The sequence below is a fragment of the Brienomyrus brachyistius genome, chromosome 1 (assembly GCF_023856365.1).
Source record: "Brienomyrus brachyistius isolate T26 chromosome 1, BBRACH_0.4, whole genome shotgun sequence".
Lineage (NCBI taxonomy): Eukaryota > Metazoa > Chordata > Actinopteri > Osteoglossiformes > Mormyridae > Brienomyrus > Brienomyrus brachyistius.
Genome location: NC_064533.1, coordinates 14,619,424 through 14,645,280, shown reverse-complemented (window position 1 = coordinate 14,645,280; position 25,857 = coordinate 14,619,424). Strand labels below are relative to the sequence as shown.

Genomic DNA, 25,857 nt, shown 5'->3' with positions numbered 1-25,857 from the left:
AAGGAAAATAAGCGCCAAAATCATTTGCATACCCACCTACCAGGTAAGATCAGTTATGCATGAACACACTGGCCCTTGACGCAACTGGTTATTTTTTGTATTTTATATATGTGTATTTTTTATGACTAATTTCAAGCTAGACGACACCCTTCGTCGAATCAGTAGCAGAACCTGTTAATGTTTCACCGCCAAGTCTGCTAAGAATTTTTCCCCTTTGATATTATTAAGGAGCCACAATTCTGGGTCAGGGCTGAGACATTATGAAATTAATCATTGTCCATTTGGTATTCAGGGGGGGATGTTCCAGACGACCGGTAGCATTCATGTTTTGATAGTTAAGATGAAAAGGCACCTTTTCCCATCTAATCGACATTATTAATAGCGTAAAACATAGCGTACCTAATAATGATCAAACAGAGAAGAAGCCTAACTTACACTCAGAAAAGGCAAACCAGTGGATGAACAAATATAGAAATATTACTGGCAATTGGCTTCCAGCAGTTAAGCTTACTGTTTTATTACTATTGTTCGTTTCTTTTTACAGTATTTACTTCATAATCGTTAGTGTTTATTTGGTTTGTACAGATCTTGCTGGCTTTTGCTTATAGTTGGTTGGTGAAATGTTATGAATGCATTGGGAATAGTAATTACACGGCATTTACAAACGCTCCCCCCCGCGTCGGCTTCCATTAGCGGCCAGTCAGCCGTCTGACCGCCTTTCATGCGCTACCGCTTTAATCCGGCCGAAGGTTAAAGTGCCTCCATGGGACGAGCGCGGTGTCATTGATAGTAAACGATGAGCGCCCACTTTCAGCCGCATGCCTATATAGGCAGAAGCTTTATCTGAGAGGCATCGGAGTCGCACTACGCCATACAGACGGACGTGTTACAAAAGTGTTAAATGTAGTGTAACATATCGGTCAAAGTCGTGTCAACAAGGTTTGAGGTCATTTTTCCTGCAGTGATTTGCTTGGCCGGAGCCGCGCCGCGCCGCTTGTTCTGCGCTTAATGCGCCCTTTCAGGTTCGATCCAACGATCCAGCTCTCGCTCCCGACCGCTCTGGCAATTACTGATTCTTCGGCCCTCCTCCAGCCCCTAATGCCTGTAACAGGATTAGTCTTGATTATGAAGAAATGTCCCGCTGAAGGCTTTACATTTTCTTGAGCAAATAATACTTCGCACAATCCAGCTGCTTGTTCAGGGATTTTCAATGGCTGAGAAAAAGACATAACCCCCCCACTCCCAGCAGCAATTATTTTGGCTGCTGATCCTGAGATGGCCATTTAAAAAGTATAGATTATTGGCTAATATGCAGTGAGAAAGGCAAAAAACAAACCTAGGACAATAGGCCCACGAGCATCAGTGTGTGCGATGGCCATCCAACACCACTGCGGACGACCACGAAACATGATGACAATGAGGCACTCAGTCGTTAATCGCCAACGTGAACCTGTTGCAAAACGATGGAGCTAGATGGAGGAAAGGTCTTTCGTAAAACCATAGATACCCCACAATTCCCTGCACGGTATTGTTTGGATACAGTGGCAGGCTGCCAGGGGACACTGCCACCAGAAATGCAGTTTTATTTCTGCATCTGTGCATTGCACACGCATCATAAATCAGTGCATGTATGCAGTGTTTAACAATCTTTCCACAAAAAAAGCCGGTTCATATCACCATTCATTTTCTGTTAGAAAAAAGTAATTGACGGCAATCTCTTGGCATATATAGGAAGTGGGTTTATGGGAGATGTGTAAAATACAGTTCCTGTGCTTTCCGTTTGTGGTGAGATTGTTTGATAAGGGGTAACTAGGGTTCATTGGTTATGTGTGAGTAATATGTAATGAATGCCATTTAAAGACACGACTTGAAAGGCAAGGTGCTATAGACTGCTGTGAAAACATCATTGTTTGTGTATTTCCTTGTGGCTTCGAGCCATGGACATGGCACAATTCCTTGATAATCCCAATTACAAGGTCTTTAGAAATACCGTATGACTTCACTGTAAAATACTGCCCAGGCTTCAACATTAAGGACGTTATTGAATTGTTCATTGTGCAGCTGGGAAATGCGGTCTGTCGCTAATTATCAACGTAAAGAAGGCAGGGGATAATTTGATGTTTTTCCACGGATTGTAATTCCTATTTTAATTCCAAATGGAGTGTTTTATTAGTCGCATTTCAAATGTTTGCTGACATCAAGTAAAAACATAGACGCGTTAAACAATTTAAACAAACCAACCCCCCCCCCCCCAAAAAAAATAAAAAAAAATTAAAAATTCATCCCCTCGGTCCCATATCACGGCCAATATTGGGAAAATGCGTTTATATCTTGGATCAGAGGGACCAAATGACCCCAAACTGTCAGAATAAACAAAGCGGTTATTCGCAATAAGACACTTGAGATCAGCACCTGCTACTCTAGACTGGATAATGATATACTTGAAAACCTCCTGCTTTAAAGTTGGGGAGTTGCCCATTTATTTTACCTGAAGAGCCGCTTTACTTCCAACAGATCATGTGTAAAATGCCAGAGACAAAGGGATAACTGTTTCTGCCGCAAGGTTAAGCGTTTGGATGTTTAAGGAATTTTTTTTTATTAGTTCGGTTACTTCACACATAGGCGCACCGTTGCATCACCGTCTACGCCGATAAGATTTTTATCTCAGATTATTTTAGGTGATTTAATTTTTTACTATCAGCACGGACGTTTTCCCGCGCGTGGTATAATAATGCGCACCAGTGTTCACTGTACAATACGAGCACTGTACTCTCACATGCCTACTGTCCAAACAAGGCTGTGCAGGAAAAAAAAAACGGGCGCAATTTTAACCTAAAGCCAGCGTTAATCATTTACACTAAATGCAATAAAATAACCCCGCAGAGAAGCTTGTGTTCTGTTATCTAAAGCGTATTATTTGCCGAAATGGGCAGTTTTAACATGCAAAAAAAAAAGTACAGAAGAGCTTCTTTACCGAACTCCTTGAATATGCGAAACGCTTAAAAGATAAGGTGAGTGAATCATTTACAAACTGGTTCTTTCATTCTAGAGTGGTCTATTAGCGGCTGTAACGCGCACTGAACTGACCGGCAGTCTCCGACAGCTCCCCCCCCACCCCCCCCCCCAGCATTGCTCGGATGGTTTTTCAATGGCATCGCCTGACGTCACGGCCGGCCGTGTGTAGGCAAGACCGCTTAAAGCTGATCCCCACGGAATCGCGGGAGACACACTGTACGAGCCCGTGGCCCCCTGCGCGACACACCGGCAGCGCTGCTTTAATACAGGACACGCCGATCGTCGCTGGCACGACCGAGGACACGGGGGCACGGCTGAGATGGTGCATCCCTGCACAGTTTTGGTCACCTTGCTGGCCCTGGTGGCGGAGCGCGGGGGTACGCAGCGGACGGGAGCTCGCCGCCCGGACTGCCCGTCCCGCTGTCACTGCGAGGAGGACGGCATGCTTCTCCGGGTCGACTGCTCGGACTTGGGGCTCAGCGCCGTGCCGACGAACCTCAGCGTTTTCACGTCCTATCTGTAAGTTGAGCATCTGCAATTTCCGTGAGAAACGGCACATGTGCGCATCGAGCTCCTGCTCCTTTCTGCTGCTTTTTTTTGCAAACAGTTTAAATTGCTCAACAGTGACAGATAACGGAGTCCTGCCCTGCGCTGACAAGTCCGGGGAACTTTTGTAAATCACAACGCCCGTGTCTCCATGTGATTTCAAGTGAGCATTTCTGCAGTGTATATTGGTTTTATAACACTCAGCATGATTGGACTGGGTGCAACACAATCGGTGTTTGTGGGATGCGTATTTCGTATTTTCAGTCATTCGATATGCGTAAAACTTGAATTTTACATGCTTTGAGAAGCATTTGGCGCGACGTTTTTATATCCAGCTCCTCCCCACACTGTCATTGTTACCCCACAAAATATTGCAGCTTCATACAAGTGTTGGATCATGTTGTGGTCTAGTTCCATATTTAAATACCATAATTTATTGGTTCCTGTCATAATAACCAGTTTCCAGAAAAACATGCACGAATTCGAACGATCGCTACAGATAGCTGAATAATAGCACAATAAGCATACTTCAGAGTATTTGCATATGTAGAAATAAACTGAGCGAGTCGCTGCAGTTTTTGTGCTGTTTTCCCTCATTAAAGCACTATTAATGGAGTCGGTGTTCTGCTTTCCGATACATTCCTTAATGGAGCAGCAGAAAAAAATCACACTAATGGAAAAACGTGTCTAACTGGCTATTTCCTATGTGATTTTCCTTATTATGGTAGAGATGATCGATCCGTCTTTAGATCCGGTCACGCAGCGGGCAGTGTCCCAAGCATGGTCCCAGGCTACTGAAGAAAGGATTTTTATTGCGAATTAAATGGACCGGGAGACTGAGCCCTGCGGACGTACGGCTGGGCTCCACAGCTCACCTAGAGAGACGTGCATCTAAGCTGAGGACTGGTTATGCTGAAGTTTTTCCCTGGCAGTTAGGAGGTATTTATTCACATGTATTAACCATGCATTTTCTATACCTTCGCAATCTGGTCCAGGTAATATAAGATACCTGTCCCCATGTAACGAGTTTAGCTGTCATTTTCCCTGGTCTTTTGACCTTATACAGTCTTTACCGTATTTGAAGACTTACTCAAAGTAGCGTGAAATTCCCGACAGCTGAAACATAAATAAGTAAATAATTAGAGGCGACGTGGCCAAAAGGGAAGATTGCGATTTGCACCCATTTTCCAAGGTTAAATTGTGTGTGTGTGTGTGTGTGTGTGTGGGGGGGGGGGGGGGGGGCGGGGGTGTTGGGGGGGTAGTGGGTGAGGACAGGAGTGTATATTATTCAGCAGCTCGATCCGACCCCTACAGTTGGATGATGTCATACACATCCCTTAATCAATCCGTATGTTCCTCACCCTATTACAGGGCAGGCCTAGTTTAAACAGGTCTTTCATGTGGCTACAATTTCCCGAGAAAAGCGAAATTATTACGTGTTTTATTCTGCCGCAGAAAAATACGGAGCTGCAATAATAAATAATTTGTCTCGGTCGTTTTGCTCGGTTCCCGCTGTCGGATGTGGGAACGTGAAAAGGATGTTTTGTAATAGATGGAGCATAAGTGAACATCTGATGGAGCAGAACAAATCCTTGTTTCGCTCCTTATGTGGAGTAACGGCCTGAGAAGAAGAATAAAGTTTGAAATTTCTTTATTTTATTATGCTTATTTAAAACTCCCTCCCTTATTTAATCAGATGTTGCTATGCTTTTACTATGCATAAAGTTTCCTTTTATTGAAATACTGTTGATAAAAGGATTCATTTGTATAGCAAGTGACATATCTGGTCTCTTTTGTAACTCTAGGTTGTGTATATCTTTTCAAATTTCTATATATTCCTGCAAAAAAAAAAAAAAAATTATTCCAGGGAAAAGACTCAATTTACTTAAAAAATTTGCTCCTTTATTCTCCACTTGGTATAACAAAGCAACAGTGTTGGTTCAGTTTTCCCTCACAAAAGTGTTTACTTTTAAATGTGAATTTAAATACTATAAAAAGTTGTTTCCTGTGCAGCAGTGCAAACGCGGCATGGCTGATTCGCGCCTCTTCGTTTGTCCGTAGCGGTCGTTATGCGCCGCATGTTTGCTGAGTGAGCGGGCTTGCAAATGAGAACGAGGCGCTTCTGACGGTTAAGGCCGAAAACCCCAACCCATTCCCTGGGCAAATTCGGCATGCACTTTGAATCGACTGACCCCCCCACTGTCCCCTTCGAGGGGAGGCCAAATTAAATTAATATGGTAATGGCTGTTTCTGACACAGTTTCCTCTGTCTCAGTGACTGACGGATTGACAGGGAAACCATAAGGGCTGCAGAGAGGAGGACTGGGGGGCCACAGCGTTTACAATCCGCCTCATTATTTGAGGAACAGAAGACAGAGCTGGGGGCCAGAGTGAGAGCATGTGCACGTGCTGAAGGGGGGTGGGGGTCTGAGAGCTGAGGGGGGGGGGGGGTCAGTGCTTTGCTACTCTTTCAGCCCCATGCCTGTGGTTTCCCACTCTACCCCAGGCAGGCACAGGAGGGGGGTCACTTCCCAAAATTTCCCTGCTCATGTTGTCTGTGATTTTTGCTCTCACTTACCACTTATATCTTATGTTTGTTGTCATGGGTGTCAGTGCTGGTGTCAGTTCTGGTGCTAGTGTTTGTGTCAGTGCTGGTGCTAGTGTTTGTGTCAGTGCTGGTGTCAGTGCTGGTGCTAGTGTTTGTGTCAGTGCTGGTGCTAGTGTTTGTGTCAGTGCTGGTGTCAGTGCTGGTGCCAGTGTTTGTGTCAGTGCTGGTGCCAGTGTTTGTGTCAGTGCTGGTGCCAGTGTTTGTGTCAGTGCTGGTGCCAGTGCTGTGTCAGTGTTGGTGCTAGTGCTGGTGTCAATGTTGGTGCCAGTGTTGGGGTCAGTGTTGGTGTTTGTGCCAGTGCTGGTGTCGGTGTTGGTGTCAGTGTTGGTGTCAGTATTGGTGCCAGTGTTGGGGTTAGTGCTGGTGTCAGTGTTGGTGTCAGTGTTGGGGTCAGTGCTGGTGTTGGTGTCAGTGTTTACATGCTAGCTGCATGGCCCTCCTGTTTTGTGTCCAGTCATGTTCCAGCTTTTAAATGTTTTTGTTTATTTATGTTTGCATCTCATAGATGCTTGGATTTTTCCAACATTTTGCGTTTACCGGTCAGGGGGGTTGATGGGGTGTGAAGGGGGGGAATCATGAGTGACGCTAAATATAGCGACGTAGCCGTGTGCTTGTTTCATCAAATTTACGTGCCAGAGTGGAAAGTGTACACCTGTGTATAATGAAGCTGTGAAATCAACACCCAGTGTTTGGCCTACTTTAAGCGGGTCGGGCTGGGGGGAGGGGGCCTTAAACCCCCCCCCCCCCCCCCCCCACCCTCTTCTGCCAGGGTCTGAAAAACAACATTTGTACTAATGCGAGGCGAGGAAAACGGATGCGTTTCAGAGCCTGTTCGACCAGACCGTGCAGAGAGTTGCTGCTGGTAGCTAAGTTTGCTGTAAAGGTTTTATAGAGATGCTGTGCTGAAGATGATAATCGCCCCAGGGGCTTTGGGGTAGCTTGGGTTTGCTCAAGCGGGTCCCAGGGGTCCGTGAGGAGAGACCCCTCCCGTTCTGTTTATAGGGAAGTGTTTGAAGTGTAAAAAAAATGACAAGGAATTTCTTTCGGCGTGGATGGTGGCATATCAGGAATGATTTAACATACTAATGCACAAAAACACAATAAATAAAATATAAGTAAATTAGAAGTACAGGTAGTATATTAGAAATAAGGATGTGTAAATAATAAATACATTTCTACACAAATAAATAAAATGGGACAATCACATGGATGGTGCAGTCAGTTTGGGGGTGTGCGGACTAGCTTACGAAGACAATAAACACATGAAACCCTTACAGTGTGCGACCGGTTCCGAAGCAGCCCAATCCTCCTAGGTTCCTAGCAGCATGAGGGATGCGCACTGTTCCGGTGGTGGTTTGGCTCTTGCTCTCAGGGTTCTTACTCTCAGCTTTCGACGAGAAGGGAGAAGGAAATGATGGTAGAGTCCTGTTTTTTGCCCGGCAGTGGTTTGTGGTCGCGTTTCGAGGTAATGTTATATAACGTGCTCCGATAGAGAGGGAGATTCCCTAGGATGTCGTTCCGCTGAACGCGGCAGGAGTGTTTGGGTCCTCACCGCTTTGCTTAACGCCAGCCGCTCACATTCGGTTTAGGGATGTTTGACTCCTTCGTTACACACTCTCTGTACGGGTTACTTTCCCCACATTACGCAGGTGCCTGTCATTAGTGGCGACATAATAATATTAAAAAACTAGTAAACAGAGATATACACGTGTGTGGAAATGCATCCGTCGAGTCTCTCGATCATTCTGCACAGCAGCATGTGACTTAGATGCACATTTTGCCCCAGGATGTGTGATAAAATGGGAGATGCTCTTCTTTTCCTCAAACTTCACTGCTTATGGCTGTGGGGAGGGGGGTGGTCAGGTCTGCTCCAGTTTAAATGATGAAAACAGCTCGTCTTTAAAACTAGTTGTGAAGGAGACCGATGACTTGACCGACCAGGAGGTCACCGCCGTACAAACCGCGGCATCCATCCCGGCACCTGCCTGCCCTCTGCATTCGGCCAGAATTTATTAAATTTGCACTGTATAAATTACTTATTTTCAGATCTTGTTCATTAGTTCCTTCTAGGGAGTTTATTCCTTGCCACTATTGCATCTGGCTTGCTTACTTGGTGCTTTGGGCAGGGATAATGTAAAGCGCTTCGAGACAATGTAATGTTGTGAAAATGTGGTATACAAATAAAATTGACTTGGTCTGAATCGATGACCTTTAGGCTCCACCCCCCGCCTGGTCTCCAGAGTATATCGGCTCCCACATCCCTCCATCTTCATCATCTGGACGTCTCTGCCACACCAGCCGCCCTGATTAATGGTCGTCCGAAGGCTTTCTGAGAGCCGCTGTCCATCCACCCGGTCCGTTTCCCTCTCTCCATCGGCGGGCGGGCCCCAGGAAGCGGCCCTCGGCCCTCACAGGTGATCGGGCCCCCCCACCCCCGGGGGCCGGCCGTTCTGTCAGCGACGTTTCCCGAATGGCGCAGCGGAGCGGCCCGGCGTGCCTTCGTTTGTCCGACGCGTTTGGATGCCTCCGCAGGTTGCCTTAGAAGTCCGTTCAATTAATTAACGGCGCAGCAACAAGCTGGACCCCTTTCTTTCTCGCCGCTCTTGGCAGGATTAATGGAGCTTGGCATGGGTCGGGCTCCTGGCCGCTGAGTCCCTCGCTGGGAAAGTCGACAGGCCTGACTAATTCCCAGCAGCCCCGATCTCACAACTTTATTTTGAAGCTCGAGCTTTTTCAGGTGCCGCTCCTGCTCTCTCTCCGTCCCCCTGCTTGTGTGCGGAAGCTCTTCTTTCTCTGTTCCCGTGGATCTCTTATCTCTTTGTGAATGTCACACGCTGTCTTGAAACGCCCACGCTGGAGAACACGCCTCGCCTTTCGCTATAAGCCGTAGAAGAAAAAAAAGAAAAAACACAATAAAACTTTTTTTTTTTGGCAGCCAAATGAATGTATCTTTCTGTGTAGCGGGGGCCTCGGCCTTTAGGTGCGTGTAATGCGTAAACATCCTCGCTGGCTGTTAATCTGCCGAAAATGAATCAGGAAAACCAATATTGGAAAAGGCGTTCTCTCTCTGGCATAACTCCATTACCGGCCCCTAATCCCCGGCCGTTCAAGGGACATAAATTGCCCATCGGCAAAACACTGTAGTGCTGAAGGAGATTTTGTTACCCTTATTATGTAGATTTATTTGCCCGTGCTGAGTTGCCTGGTTAGTGATCTATGGCCAGTGCAGGGGGCTGCATTTTTTCCTTGTGTAATTAACAGCCCCTGGTCTATGGGGTGGGGGGGTGTGGAGGGGAGCTGAAGGTCCCCACAGCCACCCTGAAATGTCGCAGATTCATTGTCACCGCCCGCCCCCCGCCCCCTCACCCACCCCTGAACCCCTCCTCTCCTCAGTCCACCAGAAAACTGCTTGTGAGAAGTCAGCCGGCCCGGTCAATAAAAGGGTGGCCTCAATAGCTGTTTTGTATCGCCGAAACTGCAGAGAGCAGGCCACCATTTTCCTTTCCCATAGCCAGCGGCAGAGTAAGGGCCTCAGATCGGGCTGTGATTTACAGGCAACCGGGTCGGGCCGGGCTGGACGGGCCTGAGCGGAGGGGCTCCCCCACCATCGCCTCCCAACCCCAGGACATTCTCATGCCCTCACAGAGTTCTCAGAGAGTAACACCCCTGGCCCGTTTCTGTTAGGCCACATAACACCTGTTGGTCCGCAGAGAAAAGGAGCCCGCTTTGTGGGGGCCATGAAGATTTCGCATGAGCCCGTGGTACAAGCATCCAGGTCAAACATCCAGGGGAGGGGGGAAGGTGCCCCATTTGACCTATTCTCAAAGACTTTTATTCTGTTTTATGCTTAAAAATCTTTCCGAAACGAGTAGTATGAGTCGTCCATTCCCGTACTCACAATCGCTTTGTGACAGGCTCTGAATCGCAGCGTCGGCAGAAGCTCGCAGACGCTCAAAAGCATGTATACATAATTCATCACGTTACCTTGATGTGCGGCCCCGGGATTATCATAAATCACTGTCTGCGCCGCCGCTCCGCCTGTCCCGCAAAGAGCGGCAGGCGAATAAAGGCGCCATTTAACACCCGCCAGTGTAAAGTCTGTTCCGTTCAGCGGCGGGGAAAAGGAGGAAGAGAAAAAGAAACGTAATTAAGGGAAATATGTAAATCTGGATGCTTCACAGAATATCCTATGAGGGACGACCAGCATCTCTGGGGGCCACAATGGCTGAACTAATGGTCTCGGGTGTCTGTGTGGGGACCATTGTCCCGGCCCCCGGCCTTGGCTGGAAACAAAGTGCGACAGGACCGTGGGAAACACCTAAATATTTGCCCCTGTCCCTTATAGAGACGCAGGCCGGAGCGGAGGGTGTGGAGATCCTTACCGCTGCGCTGGGATCAGCAGCGCTGTGCCTAATTTGCTTTGATGTGGACGACACTACAGTCCAGGCTAAAGTAATTAGCAGCCTAATGCTTTCATGTTGCCTAAATAGGCTATATAAAAAGACAGCGGGGAGAAGAAAAGAGGGGCCGAATAGGTCTTTAGCGCATCAAAGTTTTGGGGGGGGGGGGGTGAAATTGTGTGGGCCTGCTGGGGGGGGCAGTGGATTAAAAAGGGATGGGTATTTTTTTTTTATTCAGGGCCAATCTGCAAAGCAAAGACAAAAAAAAGATTAATTAATCTGGGGGCTGGTGGAATTCAGCCCCCGCACGGATTGTAGCGGACTGGGGAGGGCACCACAGAGCGCACCCATGTAAACACGCCTCGGCGTATGCACACCCCGCCCCGGAGCGCATCTTTTGTGTGTCAATTAGCAACTCTGGGGCCCGCTGTCCGTGCCATTCGGGGGGGGTGGCAGTAATGCGATCGCTTCAGAAGTACAGCAACACTGACAGTCAGAGGCTGGCACCTCCATTCACAGACGGCACGATTCTTCGGTCGTGGGGGGAGAAGATGTGCGCTATATGATGCCTTTCATGTGAAGCAGAATGTATTTGCGGCATGATTTTTATAAGTTTGGTTTCCAGTGTTATTTAACGCTAATCGAGATGGTTTCCAGCTGCAATGGCGTGTTTCACAGCTCTGGCGATTGATGATAAGACTCAAAGTGACTTCTGCTGGGCCACATTTTGGTCGGTGTATCGGTGCATAAGGCTCGACACATGAAACGATCGGCACTTCATCTTTTTTCGGGACGCATTATCCTGTCTCTGAAATGACACATGACATGGTCTTTGTCAAGTAGAGGAACAGAGTCTCACGTGAAAACATCTGTATGAATGATTAGGTAGGAACATGAGGCTGTAATACCGCGTTTATTATATGAACTTTCCTGAGATTTTCCTGGCTTGTGCCAAGTGATTCCTGTCTCAGGCCCCTTTGTTTTGAATTTTTCGCTTTTGCATTTTATTGCTGCCTCGCACGCTCCAGGACAGCCAATGGTCTCCTAGCAGGGCATCCGGATGCGGAAAAGCCCATCAGTCCGGAAAAAGCAGCTTTCCCTCTCCGCCTGGTAGCGGAGGGCGGAATCCTCGGCATTTCCGTCTGGAGTAGTGGGGATTCCTGGGATTCATGCAAAGCAAATGGTTAACCGACTGGGAGCAATGGGGACCTTTGTGAGCGCTGGGGGGCAGAGTCCCCCCCCCCCCCCCACTCCCTCGGTGCCTTTCCGTCACCCCAAAGCCCTGGCCTCCTGCCATTGGCTGGGAGACGTCCTCGCTCTGGCCTGGGTGGCAGGTGAGTAAGCACACTGTCATACTCCCGCATATGCGCTCACTTCCCAGTGAAATTCCTGCCAGCTTGTGGATTTTAATAACAACCATAGGCGGTTGGTTCTCGATCCATTGGGGGGAAACTTCTTTTTTAATCTTAGCCCCCCCCAAAAATAATTCTAAAACCATTTAGAGTTTGTTTTGTATACATTTCGCTTTGCACATTTTATTATGAGAGACCTTCCTCTCTGTAAATTTCATTTTGCATTCCTATTTTGTTTTTCACCCCTTAAAGGGTCAAATCCTAGATTCACCCCTGCTCACAATCCCCTGTTGTTTCTCCCTATCGACACCAGTTTTATGGACAGGATAGATGCCCGTTATTCATTTTGAACCTTTTCACGCCTGCAGCTGCGTGCACTCATACACACGTGTTCTGGAAAACATGCGTGTGAGATAACGAGTCGACAGCTCGTCAGCTTCACGGGATTCTGGCTCTCCCTGAGACTTGCGGCTCGTTCTGTTATGTTACTTTGCTCACAGCGAGGCCGATATAACTGGATTTCCACGAAAGAGAACCAGACCTCTCCCCTAATAAATTTTAAGTGTGTTTTTCAGTCGGCGTGGATTGAATGTATTGGTAGTTTTTTTCCCCAGCTGTTTCCATCCAGAGGCCAGAGGTAACTTGTGTGTCATTACGCACAGCCTAGCAGGAAGATGTATGTCTCACTGAGATTAGCGGAAGGCAGATGTGCTGCCGGCTTGGCTGAGCTCGGCCAGATGTTCAAAATGAGCTTACAGGTGCAGCGTTTGGCTGGCAGGTGGGAGCAACTAACTCAACTGGTTCAATGTCGACCAGATGCTCTCCTGCAGCCTTTTCTCTCGAGTGCATGCGACCCCGGTATCTCCGATTCACCCTGCTCTAGTTGCGGGTTTCATTCCCATCCCGGCTCTGCGTGTCGGGGGGCTTGCGTGTTCTCCCCTTGGTTCCGTGGGTTCCTGTCCAACCGAATTCCTGCGGTCAGTTTTATGGGTCGCATGTGAGGCGAGAAAGCAAACACTAACACATTTTTACAGAATTGCCCAGAGCTGTTGTTTTTGTGTTTTATGGAGGCACGACACCTGCAAATTGTTCAAACTCCGTCAGCACTCGGGAGAACCAATTGAGGAGGTAAAAACACCCAAATTAGGTTTATTTTGGATTAATTACTACACCTCATTGGTGGACCGTTGTGCTTGGGGGTTGGAGGGGCAGGTCTGTTATGATGTAATTTCATGTTCAGGAGCTACTCACTGGATACAGCCCCCGGGAACAGTGCTGACTATAACTTCCGCAAAAACTTTTTGAATTAATTCCTGCAAACAAGAATTTCTGTCACATTTGACAAGGAGCCCAAGCCACAACACCAGGGATGGAGTAAATGCATGTTTGAGGCCTGCTAATGTGGAAGCTGGCTATCAGAGGTGTGCGTGTGGTTTGAAGTCTCACCACCTGGACCTGGGATTTCTCTCTGGCATGGCGATACGTGAGCCAATGGGCCTCAGCAGCCCCTGTGTGAATCAGACCCTGGACCCTGGCTGCATTTGGTCACGTGTTAAAAATAGACCGTTTATAGTATGTTCTGTAGCACTGAACACGTGGATCTTAACTTTCTGATAAAAAGTGAGCAGTGCTGACCGGCCTTTGGAGCTGTTAGCTTTCAGTGTTGCTACAGTATTATCCATCCATCCATCCATCCATCCATCCATCTTTCAACTACTCATCCTCATCTGCGGGCCTGGAGCCTGGAGCCAGCTGGTGAGCCCCTTGACGGAATGCCAACGTCTGCACCACACAGCAAAGAGCCGGGTTCAGGAATCGAACCCATAACCCACATCACTATACACAGGGCTGTATTGCAGACATCAGGTTGGAGTTTACATCTGTATATTCCCTTCATGCCTGAGATGGTGCCTTGGATCTGGGAGCCATCCCTCACATCCCCCCCCAACCCCCCAACATGATGAAGGTCATTTATCCCGAGCAAATCCGAAGACCAGACAGCAGCCCCCCGCCCCCCCGGCCCCCCGACAGCAAACAGCGGCAGCGGGGCGGGTGGTGTAATGACAGGCTGCGCAATGGCAACGTGGTGGGGGGGGGGGGCGGTGTTTTAAACTGAACAGCCGCTTGACAGGTGATCATTTTTCAGGGACAACACCTGGGGGGCTGGGGAGGATCTGCAGGTCTTGCCTGTTTGTTCTCCTGCCAGGACACTTACCAGCACCAGGGGAGCATACTTTCCCCCCAAACGTGGGCCCCAGTCTCCACACCTCCACCAGTGGACGGGGTCCTACAGGAGAAAGGTGAAGCCCTCCCACATCAATGGGGCATTTAATCCCTGGCATTCTTCACCGTCTGAGGAAAGGGGTGGAGAGGGATTCCGGAAAGGGGCGGGGGGCGTTACGACGCTGTCAGTCAAACACGCTGATTAATGAGGTATGATGGGTCTGGACGGGTGTCACTGAGATGGTGCCGGTCTCTGTACCCTCCGGCCTTCCAACCGAAACTCGTGAAGCACGCTGCCTCAGAAAGATCCGCCGGTGGAACCCCTGCAATGTGCCAGGATTCTCCGCCCTTGTTGCCGCGATGCTGGTTTGAGTGGGAGCCTCTTGGCTTTGCTGTGCTGCCTCTACAGACTTTTCTCCGACGGCCTGGGAACTCAGAATAAGGCCCTTCTTCTAAATATGAGCTCTATTTTTACTATCCAGCATCCAACAAGCACTTTTTTTTTTCATTATCGAAGTCTTTCAAGTGAATTCTAAAGAGGTGGAGACAGGCAACTAAGGATTTGCATCATAAGAAAAACAAACTCAAATTTAATTACGAAATTCCAGAGGAACAGAAAATCAAAAAGTGTTTTTACAGCTGCTGGAAATCGTCAGCGGCTTTCAGTTTAAAAGAAAGCAGGCACAGAGGGCAGAACGGGAAGGAATCGGTAGCTGTGAGCTACGAGGGGCGGGGGGCCTGTGGGGGGAGGGAGGGGAACGGCCGGCAAGTCGCAGACAGGGCTGTTCGAGGATGTATGGGGCAGAGACGGCAGCGGTGGTACAACCTGCGGTGTCCATGGAGATGGATTTAGCCAATCAAAGAGAAGAGGAGAAGAAAAATGTCAAATCAAATCTAGTGATTGCACTGCTAAGCTGAGCTGCCAAAACGGGCCAGAAATGAGTGGGGTATTTGTGGGAGAAGGAGCAGTATGCTGCTGAAATGGCTCAGACCAGCCCATCTACTCGCCGGTGGTCAGTGAGCGACGGTATGAAGCGGGTTCATCGCGTGCCTCAGTTCAGGGTTATTTTGCATTTTCCTTGCATTGCTGACCTGTTATATCCCAGCAGTACTGGTGGAATTTCCCAGTTCCATCCTGAAATTCCCATCTTTTTGCCACCGGGAAGCTCGGCTTCCTGTAGTAGGTGGGATTCGCTCTTTTCTCTTTCGGTTGTTACTCTCTTCTCAGTCCTCACTGACAAAGCCATAGTCTCTGTGTTTAATCAGTTTAATCAGAAATTGCCTTTTCTCCTCTACCTGCGGTTGATGGTCCTGGCATGAAAAGAACAATTATAGGCAGGGGGTATTTAGACCACAGAATTGTATCTATACTCCAGAATACTATCTATACTATGGGATAGTGTCTTAACTATAGGACAGTAGGACACTATATGCAGTATAGGATAGTATTTGTTCTATACGACAGTACCTATTGCAGTTGACCAGTAGTGGTTATGATTACAATAGAATTTTCAAACCCCTGCTGCAGGGGAGTATTTATACTATAAGACAGTATCTATACTGTAAGACAGTATCTGTACTATAGGAAGGAATCTATATTTTAGGACGGTATCTATACTAGAGGATAATATCTATACTATAGTACAGTACTTATATAGCAAGAGGCTGAGAGATGGGTGGGGGTGGGCGGGTGTGGGTGTTTTTGGAGCAGGAAAAAATCTCGGGAAAGGCCCCTCTGCTCATCTGCAATCATTTAGTAATTGTTAATGATATAAAGCAGGCTTTTTGTCTCAGAGAGCAGGGAGAGATGGAGAGAGAGAGCAGGCGTTGTGTGGCGGTGCTCGTATTTCTCCGATTTGGTAGCCCCTTTGTCGGGGGTCAAACGTGTTTGGTAGCCCCTTTGTCGGGGCCCAAAGGTGTTTGGAAGCCCCTTTGTCGGGGCCCAAACGTGTTTGGTAGCCCCTTTGTCGGGGCCCAAACGTGTTTGGTAGCCCCTTTGTCGGGGCCCAAACGTGTTTGGTAGCCCCTTTGTCGGGGCCCAAACGTGTTTGGTAGCCCCTTTGTCGGGGCCCAAACGTGTTTGGAAGCCCCTTTGTCGGGGCCCAAACATGTTTGGTAGCCCCTTTGTCGGGGCCCAAACGTGTTTGGTAGCCTCTTTGTCGGGGCCCAAACGTGTTTGGAAGCCCCTTTGTCGGGGCCCAAACGTGTTTGGTAGCCTCTTTGTCGGGGCCCAAACGTGTTTGGTAGCCTCTTTGTCGGGGCCCAAACGTGTTTGGAAGCCCCTTTGTCGGGGCCCAAACGTGTTTGGTAGCCCCTTTGTCGGGGCCCAAACGTGTTTGGAAGCCCCTTTGTCGGGGCCCAAACGTGTTTGGTAGCCCCTTTGTCGGGGCCCAAACGTGTTTGGTAGCCCCTTTGTCGGGGCCCAAACGTGTTTGGTAGCCCCTTTGTCAGGGCCCAAACGTGTTTGTTACACTGTCCCTCTCTACTGAATCCCAAGGCTCTTAATAAATCCCCCAATTCCCATGTTGCCTGGATCTGCCCAGGGCCCCCAAACTAGAAGAGCTGTCTGACCTCCTTGTATTTTTGCATTTCCATATTAACTAGGCCTAACTAGGCCTTCCTGATTTTAAAATGTGCGGGTGTCCCTACGTCCCCCCCCCCCCCTACCACTCCATGTGCACCTCCTCCTGTGACCCCATGGGGGGAAGTGCGTGGCTCAGCAGGTCAGGCTTCTGCGTCTGTAATTGGAAAGTCGCCGATTCAAATCCCATCCTTGGCAGCACAATCACAGCTCTGTCGGGCCCTTCACCAAGTCCCTTAAGCCCCCCACCCGAAATATTACAGGGGCGCCAGATAAATGGCTGCCCATGTGCTCACACCCCAAGGTTCACTCTCAGTTGTGTCTGTGCCTCAGAGGAGAGCGAGATGGAACATACACAAACAAGCATCCAGGGTACCTGTTCTCATACAGGCGACTAAAGGTCAGACTTCCAAAGGAAAGTGGCTGTTGGCAGCCAGTGAATAACACTTGTGACGGATACACAGAGTGTATGTGCCATGTTTACAGTCAGCACCTCCTGCTTCCTCACGTATTTGCCCATATTTTTTTTTTGCCACCGTGGGCTGCCATGGTAACAACAGCGCATATGAACTGAGAGTCCTGTGTTTACATGCCGGTCATTTTGTCTTCCTCCGGCGCGGATGCATTCAAGCCGCCCACCAGAAGCGGAGTCTGGGTCCGTGCCTGACAGCGGCCGCACAGCCCTCCTGTGGGGAGTTTCCCGGATAAGAGTCACGTTTAGATGCTGTGCGAGGGCAAGGCATTCACCCGTGACAGGGGCGCCTCTGCGCTCGGGTTAAGGGAGGCTCGTCTGTTTACGTTGGGGTTTTGTTTAGGTGTACTTCCGCCGCCGGAATCTTCTGCCGGCATTTTCCTTTCTGTAAGGCACTGCTGCGTTATCGCCCAGATCATTGGAAGACGGCCTTATCTAGACAAAACAACAAAGCAAAACACTGACGAAGTGGTTATAATTAGGGCTTGTTTAGAAGAGAAGGGTAAAAAAGAACCAGCCAAAAACAGAGAGATTACATACTAATGTTTTAGTGTTGAGGGGGAGGGGGGTGCATCTGGCTGGCATGTTTTTTCACAGTGAGATTGCTGAACATCGCTAAGGAGACCCCAGGGGTTTCCCATTTTCAGGCACATGACAGCCAAACGCATGCTGGCTCTGAAATGTGTGTTTTTCAAGAGTTGTTGTTGGTCAGTGTGCGTCACTGTGATCAGATTGCATGACGTCTCCACCTCCTCCTCTTTGTCTTCCCGGTGAGGAGGCAGCGACGACACATTCACATTCCTACATGATACACCATCCATCTTTATCAGTAATTTTGTAGCGTCACTGGCTAATGCCTTCTCATATGTACATCTTCCGTTTCTACTTCTGACTCTGTCTAACGTGTCTTTTGTCTAATAATTGCATTATTTTCCTTATAATTGCACTATTGTGTGCTTTTTATTATTGCCATTTGCACGTCTCTTCGTCTGTCTGTTAAATGAAAGTAATGCCAGTCTGTGTAGTGGCAGTCAATGCACACCTGATGACAGCTCTCACGAATCCCCAAATCGGCGAGGCCTGGAGCTTATTAAAAGGTATCAATAATGTAATGAATTTCTCTGTCTTTAAACATGCGATTTTTCTAGCTCGGCACATCCCTGTACCTGCAGGGCTTCCCGATTGCGGGCTTCCTGCCGGATTTATACTTAGGCTGCACTGCCGGTCTGTAAATCCGGGACGGGAAATGACAATGGGCAAAAAATGGCCGAACGTTCTTTTTTTTTGGAAATCGTGAGACTTGTGATCCCAAGCAGGCCGCCCGGGGGCCGGAAGGAGGCCTGGCTGCCCTGCTCCTCTGGGACGTCTCGGATCATTCCAGTAAAAGCACCCAGATGTGCACTGAGATGTTATGAATCTTATGAATGCGAGATAAAGGCACGACTAAATAAAGAAGCATCCGTGACCTTTTACATCTGCATGGGATGGCCTCTGGATTCGGCCGCATGCCGTGATTCGCTCATGGGCTAACAGGGTATCACCTGCCCCCTTCCTAATAAGGAGCTCAGAGATTTTAGTCATCCGGACAGGCCTCAGCACTGACGCCATCGCCACTGAAGAGACACCGGATCAGCAGTGTTCCTGTATGCTCAGGTCGATGGATTTGGGTGCGACCGTCATGGACCCAGCCCAACTTCTTGGTATTCCCCCCCACGTGGCCGCCCCCGCCCCCCAATCTCCCTGGGTGGGGTACGACACATCAGCACTCCCCACTCTGGCCCCAGGGATGCATTTAGTCACCTCTTTGATCTCCCTCCTTGCCGAGCCTATGGGTTTTTCACACTCTGCTCAGCTGGAGGCCTGCATGTGCCCCCCCTCCCCCCCCCCCCCGACCCCCTTTCTCTGAAGCCACCGGACCTCCAGGCTAGGCTGACGCTGCGTGCCCCCACCTGGGGTCCTCACACGCATGTATAGCCATCACATTAACGTCTCTCTCGGCGAATGACTAGTGGATCCTAATTCCTTCAGTGTGTTACTTTGAATACGCGCCTCAAATTGCTCGCGTGTTTTTCTGCGAATTTGTTTTCACTTTAAAAAAGGCACAAAGTATAAAAAGTGTAAAAGACCCACTGGAGATCCCTGTTTTTGTACCAAGATCTTTTAACTGGCCCGGTTCTGGTACCCTGGTTATTAGAAGCTTATGTTTTGGCCCATTTGGTAATGTGTTAATTGGTAACTTTCCCTCTTTGGGGAGGTGTGTGAGCTTGGTTTGAGTTTAACATGATGCAGGTATTCTCTTTAAACTGGGAGGTGAATTTTAAACCTCCTTTGTGTGAATGGTTAATCGGACTAGTGACAGCCGGGTGGGGTGCGCCCAGAGCAAGAGGCATCCCACACCCTCACCTTCCAGGTTGATTTGCAGAGCCCTCTCCCTGCAGCTGGGAGGGTAAACTTGTGGGGGCCACTCGTGCTGATGTATGCCCCCCCCCCATCACGTTTGTGGCTGTAATTGTGTCTAGTTTGACCTCTAGGCTTCTTTTGACTTGACACAGGCGTGAACTCACTCTGCTGAATCTCTTACTCTGCGTTTTTTTTTGGGTGGGTGCGGGGGGGGGGGGGGGGGGGGTCATGCCATCGATCTCTTGGCTGAACCTTCTGGGGTTTAACTGGTGAAAGAAAGGTGGGGGGTTGGTGAGGAGAGGGGTGGGGGGGGCTGGGAAGTGTGCAAATCATCCTAGGGAGAGGCAGCTGTCTGTAGTCGGCCTTTTCACGTGTGAGGCACAAAGCTTGGCGCTGATCCGCCGAGCCCCCGCTTTAAATCTCCCCTCCCTCCCCCAGGAGTCTGTTTCGAGTAGTTTGATGTCTTTATACTCCCATTTAGGCGTTCGCTTGCGCCCTTTGAGTCGCCGTCGCGCAGGGTCTCCCCGCTGCTGTTCAGTCAACCGCTTGGGGCCAGGGCTCCGTAAATGCGGCGCATTAAAGGGGGCCCCGTGCTCCCCATGCCCCTGCGCCTCCTGGACCCCATCTCGTGGAAGGCCCACCTCGCAATGGTCTCGTACCCCCCGCAGCTTAGGTGCGCTTTGTTCCGAATTGACTGCGCCCTCATCCCACGATGCCTCACCTGCCCAGGCTTCATTCTGCATGCCTTGAATCGGCTCCTGATTGAGAAACGGGCGCAGAGACGACGACGTGACCTGGGACCATCGCATGTTTTCATGCTGCAGGTGCAGTTAGCGGTGCGTGTCGCGACGTGCGATCTCGCTCCCCGCTGAGCGTTGATCAGGAGGTTGAGTCATGTAAACAGCTTTATCCTTACCCCCCATGATTCAGTGGGCTACACCATAGCCCCACACCTCCAAGGCTGTGGCTTCCATCCCGCCACCCACGCTCTGCATGGTTTATGCATATTCACCGCGTGTTGTATAAGACTCCTCCGCGAACTCCGGTTTCCTCACACGGTCCAAAAATGAGCCATTAAGTCAATTGCAGTTTCCGAATCGCCTACAGTGAGTTGCGTACATGCAAAGCTGCATTTTAACAGGAAGTAACCCGATAATAACATAAATGATGTAATAAATGGATAATGATGTAAACATAATGAAGTAATGACTGCCTAATGAGTGCGGTGATGCTGCGTTTGTGTTCGGTCCGCTTGGCCAGCTGCATTCTGGGATATATGGCAAGCAGTAAGGAAGGCAGGGGCCTCTCGCCTGTACTGGATCAGGGGCTGCTTGGTGTGCTGTCCAAGAAAAACAAGCAGCCTGCATGCACCCGTTCAGGACTGGCTGGGGAGTGTGTGCATAAATAAAATATTAAATATTGGAGTAAATGTGGGAGCTTCTGTTAGATGTCGGGAATAAAAACATCGTCCGCCGCAGTGTTCCTGACACGTCTGGAAGGGCGAAGCATCTTGGCGAAGAAAGAATCTAATTCACGTCTGCAGTTTCCCACATGTCTGGGCCGCAGCCTGTACAGGTGCGTAAATAAACAGGACCCATGGCGTCCCGCTGAAATGCCTGTCCCGTGCGGGACTTAACCCGCGCTATAGAAAGAGCCATTTTAAATGGAAATGTAGTGTACTGGGGGCTCAGATCGGGGGCCGTGAACCATCTAGGCTGACACATTTACCCTGGTGTGCTCGCTGCGGCCTAGGTGACCATGTGGAAAACGTGTTAAGCAGTGCCGTGTTTTTACAGCGCGGGTCTATTTAAAGAAGCTGACTTGTGAAAAGGGTGTTTTCTATTTTTAGAGCAAGGGCACTAATTAGTGTCGGGGGCTAAGGTCTTTTTTTATTTTTTTTTTTACCAAACAAAAAATAATGGGGCACAGTCGTGCACTAGAGAGGACCCCACTGCAGTCAGAGGTTCAATTATAAGCAGCAGTGAAAAGACCTGTTGTTCAAGATTTCCATGAACAAATATTTAGATTAGCTGCACTTATAGCTTGGGATGCAGTACATAAAATTTTATATATTTATGCAGTCAAAGTGGGAAATGTATTAGTAGGGGACTATGAAGTGATGCCGGACTACAGATACCCAAATTTAATCGGGACATTTTAATTAATCGGTTAATCGATCAATTAATCAATTGATTAATTTGCCATCCCTGTTTGGGCTTTAATTTCATAGATAGCTGGCGGTCTTTAGCTGATTTATGGTTTGATTTATGGGGTCAGGTCCGGTTCACACCGTCTCCCGTTCAGCGATTGTCAAGGCGCCATGCGGGATGGTAACGAAAATATCAGGGGAAGCTAATCGGGCGGCACTGCTGTGTCACACTGGGCCCGTCTGAGACTCTGTTGTTTAATTATCTTGAAGAAAATTTCCCATAATGGGTTAATGCCTATGTGTGTGTCTGTGTGTGTGTGGATTATGTTTATATTACATTGTGGGGACCGAATATCCCTCACAATGTAATAAAATTCAGTTATTTTTGTGCTGTGGGGACTATTTTCATGGGCCCCCAAAGATCTGTGGAATCAAAAAACTAAAAATTCTGTAAGTCTTGTATTTTGTTTGGTTACTTATGGTTAAGATTAGGGCTGGGTAAGGGTTAGGGTAATTATAGTTAGGATTAGGGTTATTCCCAACAAAATGAACAGAGAGTCCCCACAATGATAGGTGTATATGAAATGTATGTGTGTGTGTGCATGTATGTGCCATGCTGTGGACTAGCATCTCATTCAGGGTGTACCCCAGTCTTGTGCCCTCCGCCCCCCTCACCCCCCTGCAAGTTAAAAGCGGTTAGAAGATGGATGGATTTCTACATAATCAATGAGAGTTTGATCAATGAAATGCATCTTGATAATTGCAAGACATTACTGATGTATTTCACCTTAAATAAAGCAGTGATGGTCCAAGGGTTGATCTAGTACCGAGGGTTTTATTTACTGTCTGCAAATCCCTGGTGGAATAATATTTCGAGAAGTTTTGGCTTTCAGAGGCTCCCTCCAGTTGACTTTCTGGAAGAGTCTGGCACTTCTGCCGTTAGTGTCCCATCGGTAGTGTAACTCAGACTCCCCAGCCAGGTTTGCCCCTTTTAGCAGATACAGTGATGTGTTGTTGAAGGGACATACTGCTCTTTATCCTAGTATTGGCTGCGTATTTTTAGGTCACGGTCACTATAAAACAAAAGCCACCGTAAAGTCACAGTCACTGTTATAGTCAAGGTCACCGTGGAGAAACAGTCACTGTAAAGTCTGGGTCATTGTAAAGTCAAGGTCACTGTATAGTCACAATCATTATACAGTCAAGGTTACTCTAAAGCCAAAGTCACTGTAAAGTCATGGTTATTACAAAGCCAAAGTCACTGTAAAGTCATGGTTATTATAAAGCCAAAGTCACTGTAAAGTCATGGTTATCATAAAGCCAAGGTTACTGTAAACTCATAATCACTGCAAAGTCGCAGTCATTGTAAATTCAATGTCATTGAAAAACCAAGGTCACTGTAAAGCCAAAGTCACTCTAGCATCATAGTCACTGTAACGCCATGGTCACTGTAATGTCATGGTCACTGTAATGCCAGGGTCACTGGTGAGTGACAACATTACGGATCAGGATTACTGAAAAATACTGCTAGGGAGATGAGAATAAGTAACTTCCCTTTAAATCTGATTGAAGTTCAGGATGATACAGGAGGAAATCTCCTGTGCTTCAGCCGGAGACCTTCATGATTACAGTTCAGTGTTTTTGATCTTCATTCTCCCACCATATCCCGAAACCGTCCCATTCAGCGAGCAGGAATTCCTTTGATAGGCGATCCACGCGACAGGCAGCCACTATATGTTTTTGAGAAACAGGAAAAGCTCTTTGTTTGTCCGTGGTTTATTGTGTATCTCACAGACACTGAGGCTCCGCTCGTTGATGAACTATTCAGACGACCCCAAAGAAGTGACACCATTTTGATGGGTATCAGTTAGACTTTGCCAGACAGTGAGGGAGCAGCAGGCAACAATACCGCCTTTGTTTTGTTTTCACTTTTGTCCTTCAGGGGGTGGAGTTTGCGGCGGCGCGTCGCTTACGAGGAGCAAGGCGGGGATGCCGTCTGGGCCGAGCCCCCTCTCCGGGAATGAGGTCGGGGGGGGGGGGGGGGGGGGCGCCGTATGTCAAGCGGTCTCACTTAGCTCCTAATCCACCTTTTCCCTGGATAGAGCCGGCAGCGATACATTAGACCCTTGGGAAACCCCCCAGAGAGCTGCGAAATTGCCGGGACCCTCCCTCTGCCCATTAAAGCTAATCAGCTTAAATTTGGCCTGTTTGATTAACGCGGCCCCAATGTCGCTTCCTGTTTAGGGGCCGGCCGGCCGGCCGCCGACTCTGTGGTCAGATCGCGTTTCGCGTCGCGCCTCATTTATCTTGTTAATGTGGCTCAAGGTGCAGCTCGTCGGGAAACGTGGGGAAAGAGGACACCTGACTTTCCTCTCCGCTCTCCATCTCCCGCCCGTAGTTTTGACGTGATCTGATTCCCACTTCTGATATAGTATATCATTGTATCAACATTCTAAAACATTTTTTAACAGTCGCTTTTATTGAAAGCAGCATACAATTGAGACGGCAGGGCCGGACCTGAAGTAACTGGTTGATGGTCTTGCTCAAGTGCCCAACAGTGACATCACTCTGCCATCCATGAGACTCAATCCGGTGGTCTTTGAATCACAGGCACAGCATCCTAACTCACTCTTTTATGTTCTGCAGTGCCCTAGCTATGTATGTATACAAAGCTGTTTCATGCCACGTCTCACACACCCAGCATCTGTTATTAATTGATAGTCTTGTCTCATTTGCTGTGATGCAAACTATCAACTCTTATGTGGTCTTAACGAATGTAGCTCTTTGAGTTTCAGCTAATGCATCATTTAAAATGCCTTCTAGCCACGATTTAACTCCAGCAGTGTGCTTTCGAAACAATCAAGATAATTAAAGACAAAAAAAAACGTACTTATATATAATTAAATCAGTCAGCGCTTTATCTGTATTCTTTGGAGAATATCGAGCAGTTGTTGTATTTATTCAGGAATTAAAGTATCCTTAGTTTCATTTGATTGCCTTTGCTGAGCGTTAAGAAGAAGCTGGGTTTGTTTGTAGCCTGTGGAATTTTCTAATTAAGCAACTTAGCAACGACCCCTGGTGTGATTCGCTGGCATCCTCAAGAACATCACGCGCCGACCCTGAGGAGCATATTTGGAGAGCTTATGAGGCACGGCCCCAGACGGGTAACCATGCTTTTAGGGACTGGGTTTATCCCACCCCCAATTCCCCCCGGAGGCACATAAGGTCGGCAGGTCCCTGTTTTAGTTAGTGCTGTCAATCATTAAGGGAGCCACCTCAGCGTGAATGTCAAGGTGCCATGTTCTCAGAATCAGAATGCATGAGGAATTCGCTTGCGTGCTGGGGGTGGCATGAGGTACACAAGCAAAGATACAATCAAGACAGATACAAAAGACAATAAATCTAATAAAAATAGTCAAACAGAAGTGTAAAAAATAAATGTAAAAATGTAAAAAAAAAAAAAAAATGTAGACATATAAATCATGCTGAAAACTGCTTTAATATCTGTGCAAAAATCCTTTGACGTAGGGCTGAATGAACAGTCGCGTAAGTGCTAATGTGTTTCTTCATCTGGTCGCTTTGTCCATGTTCCTGACTCTACACTCCCGCTCTTACAATCTTGAGACATTACAAGCACGGGAGGTGTCGCATCACCCCTTTTTTATGGATCCGCCCCCCTCCCGTAAAGCGGGTTGGGTGTGTAGGCACTACGTACAGCGGCTTTGTTTTGGTCGTCCTGGGACTTCAAAGCTGTGTGGCCCCTTTATAACCGGTGATAAGAGCGAATTTGCGAGATAGTGGCGGCGTGTTGGGAAACAGCTCCGCGTACTTATCGTATGTGTGCTGCTCACATTTAGCTGTTTGAAAGGCTGCTCGCTTTTCAGGCTCTGTAGTGTTAGAATGATGAAAGGATTAGGATGGGTGTGTGTGTGTGTGTGTGTGTGTGTGTGTGTGTGTGTGTGTGTGTGTGTGTGTGACCATGGATCTCATTCCAATTTTTTATGACTTCTTGAATCAATCTATCTAAGATAAAGTTCCCTTCTGGATAAAGTCCCTACTGTGCCAAAACACTGACTTTAATCCTATTGAATCCAGGACATTGTAGTATGCCT

General features: G+C 48.2%; 1 protein-coding gene across 2 annotated transcripts in view; it reads left to right on the top strand.

The window, feature by feature from the left end:
- The first annotated feature begins 3,195 nt into the window (after positions 1 to 3,195).
- The window catches only part of LOC125748760 (leucine-rich repeat-containing G-protein coupled receptor 5-like), a 51,012-nt gene continuing 28,350 nt past the window's right edge, over positions 3,196 to 25,857 (top strand). For both annotated transcript variants that reach the window (XM_049025311.1, XM_049025300.1), the window contains exon 1: positions 3,196 to 3,534. In XM_049025311.1, the coding sequence (XP_048881268.1) occupies positions 3,335 to 3,534 (200 nt within the window). In that variant the 5' untranslated portion in view covers positions 3,196 to 3,334. The remainder of the gene's footprint in view (positions 3,535 to 25,857) is intronic.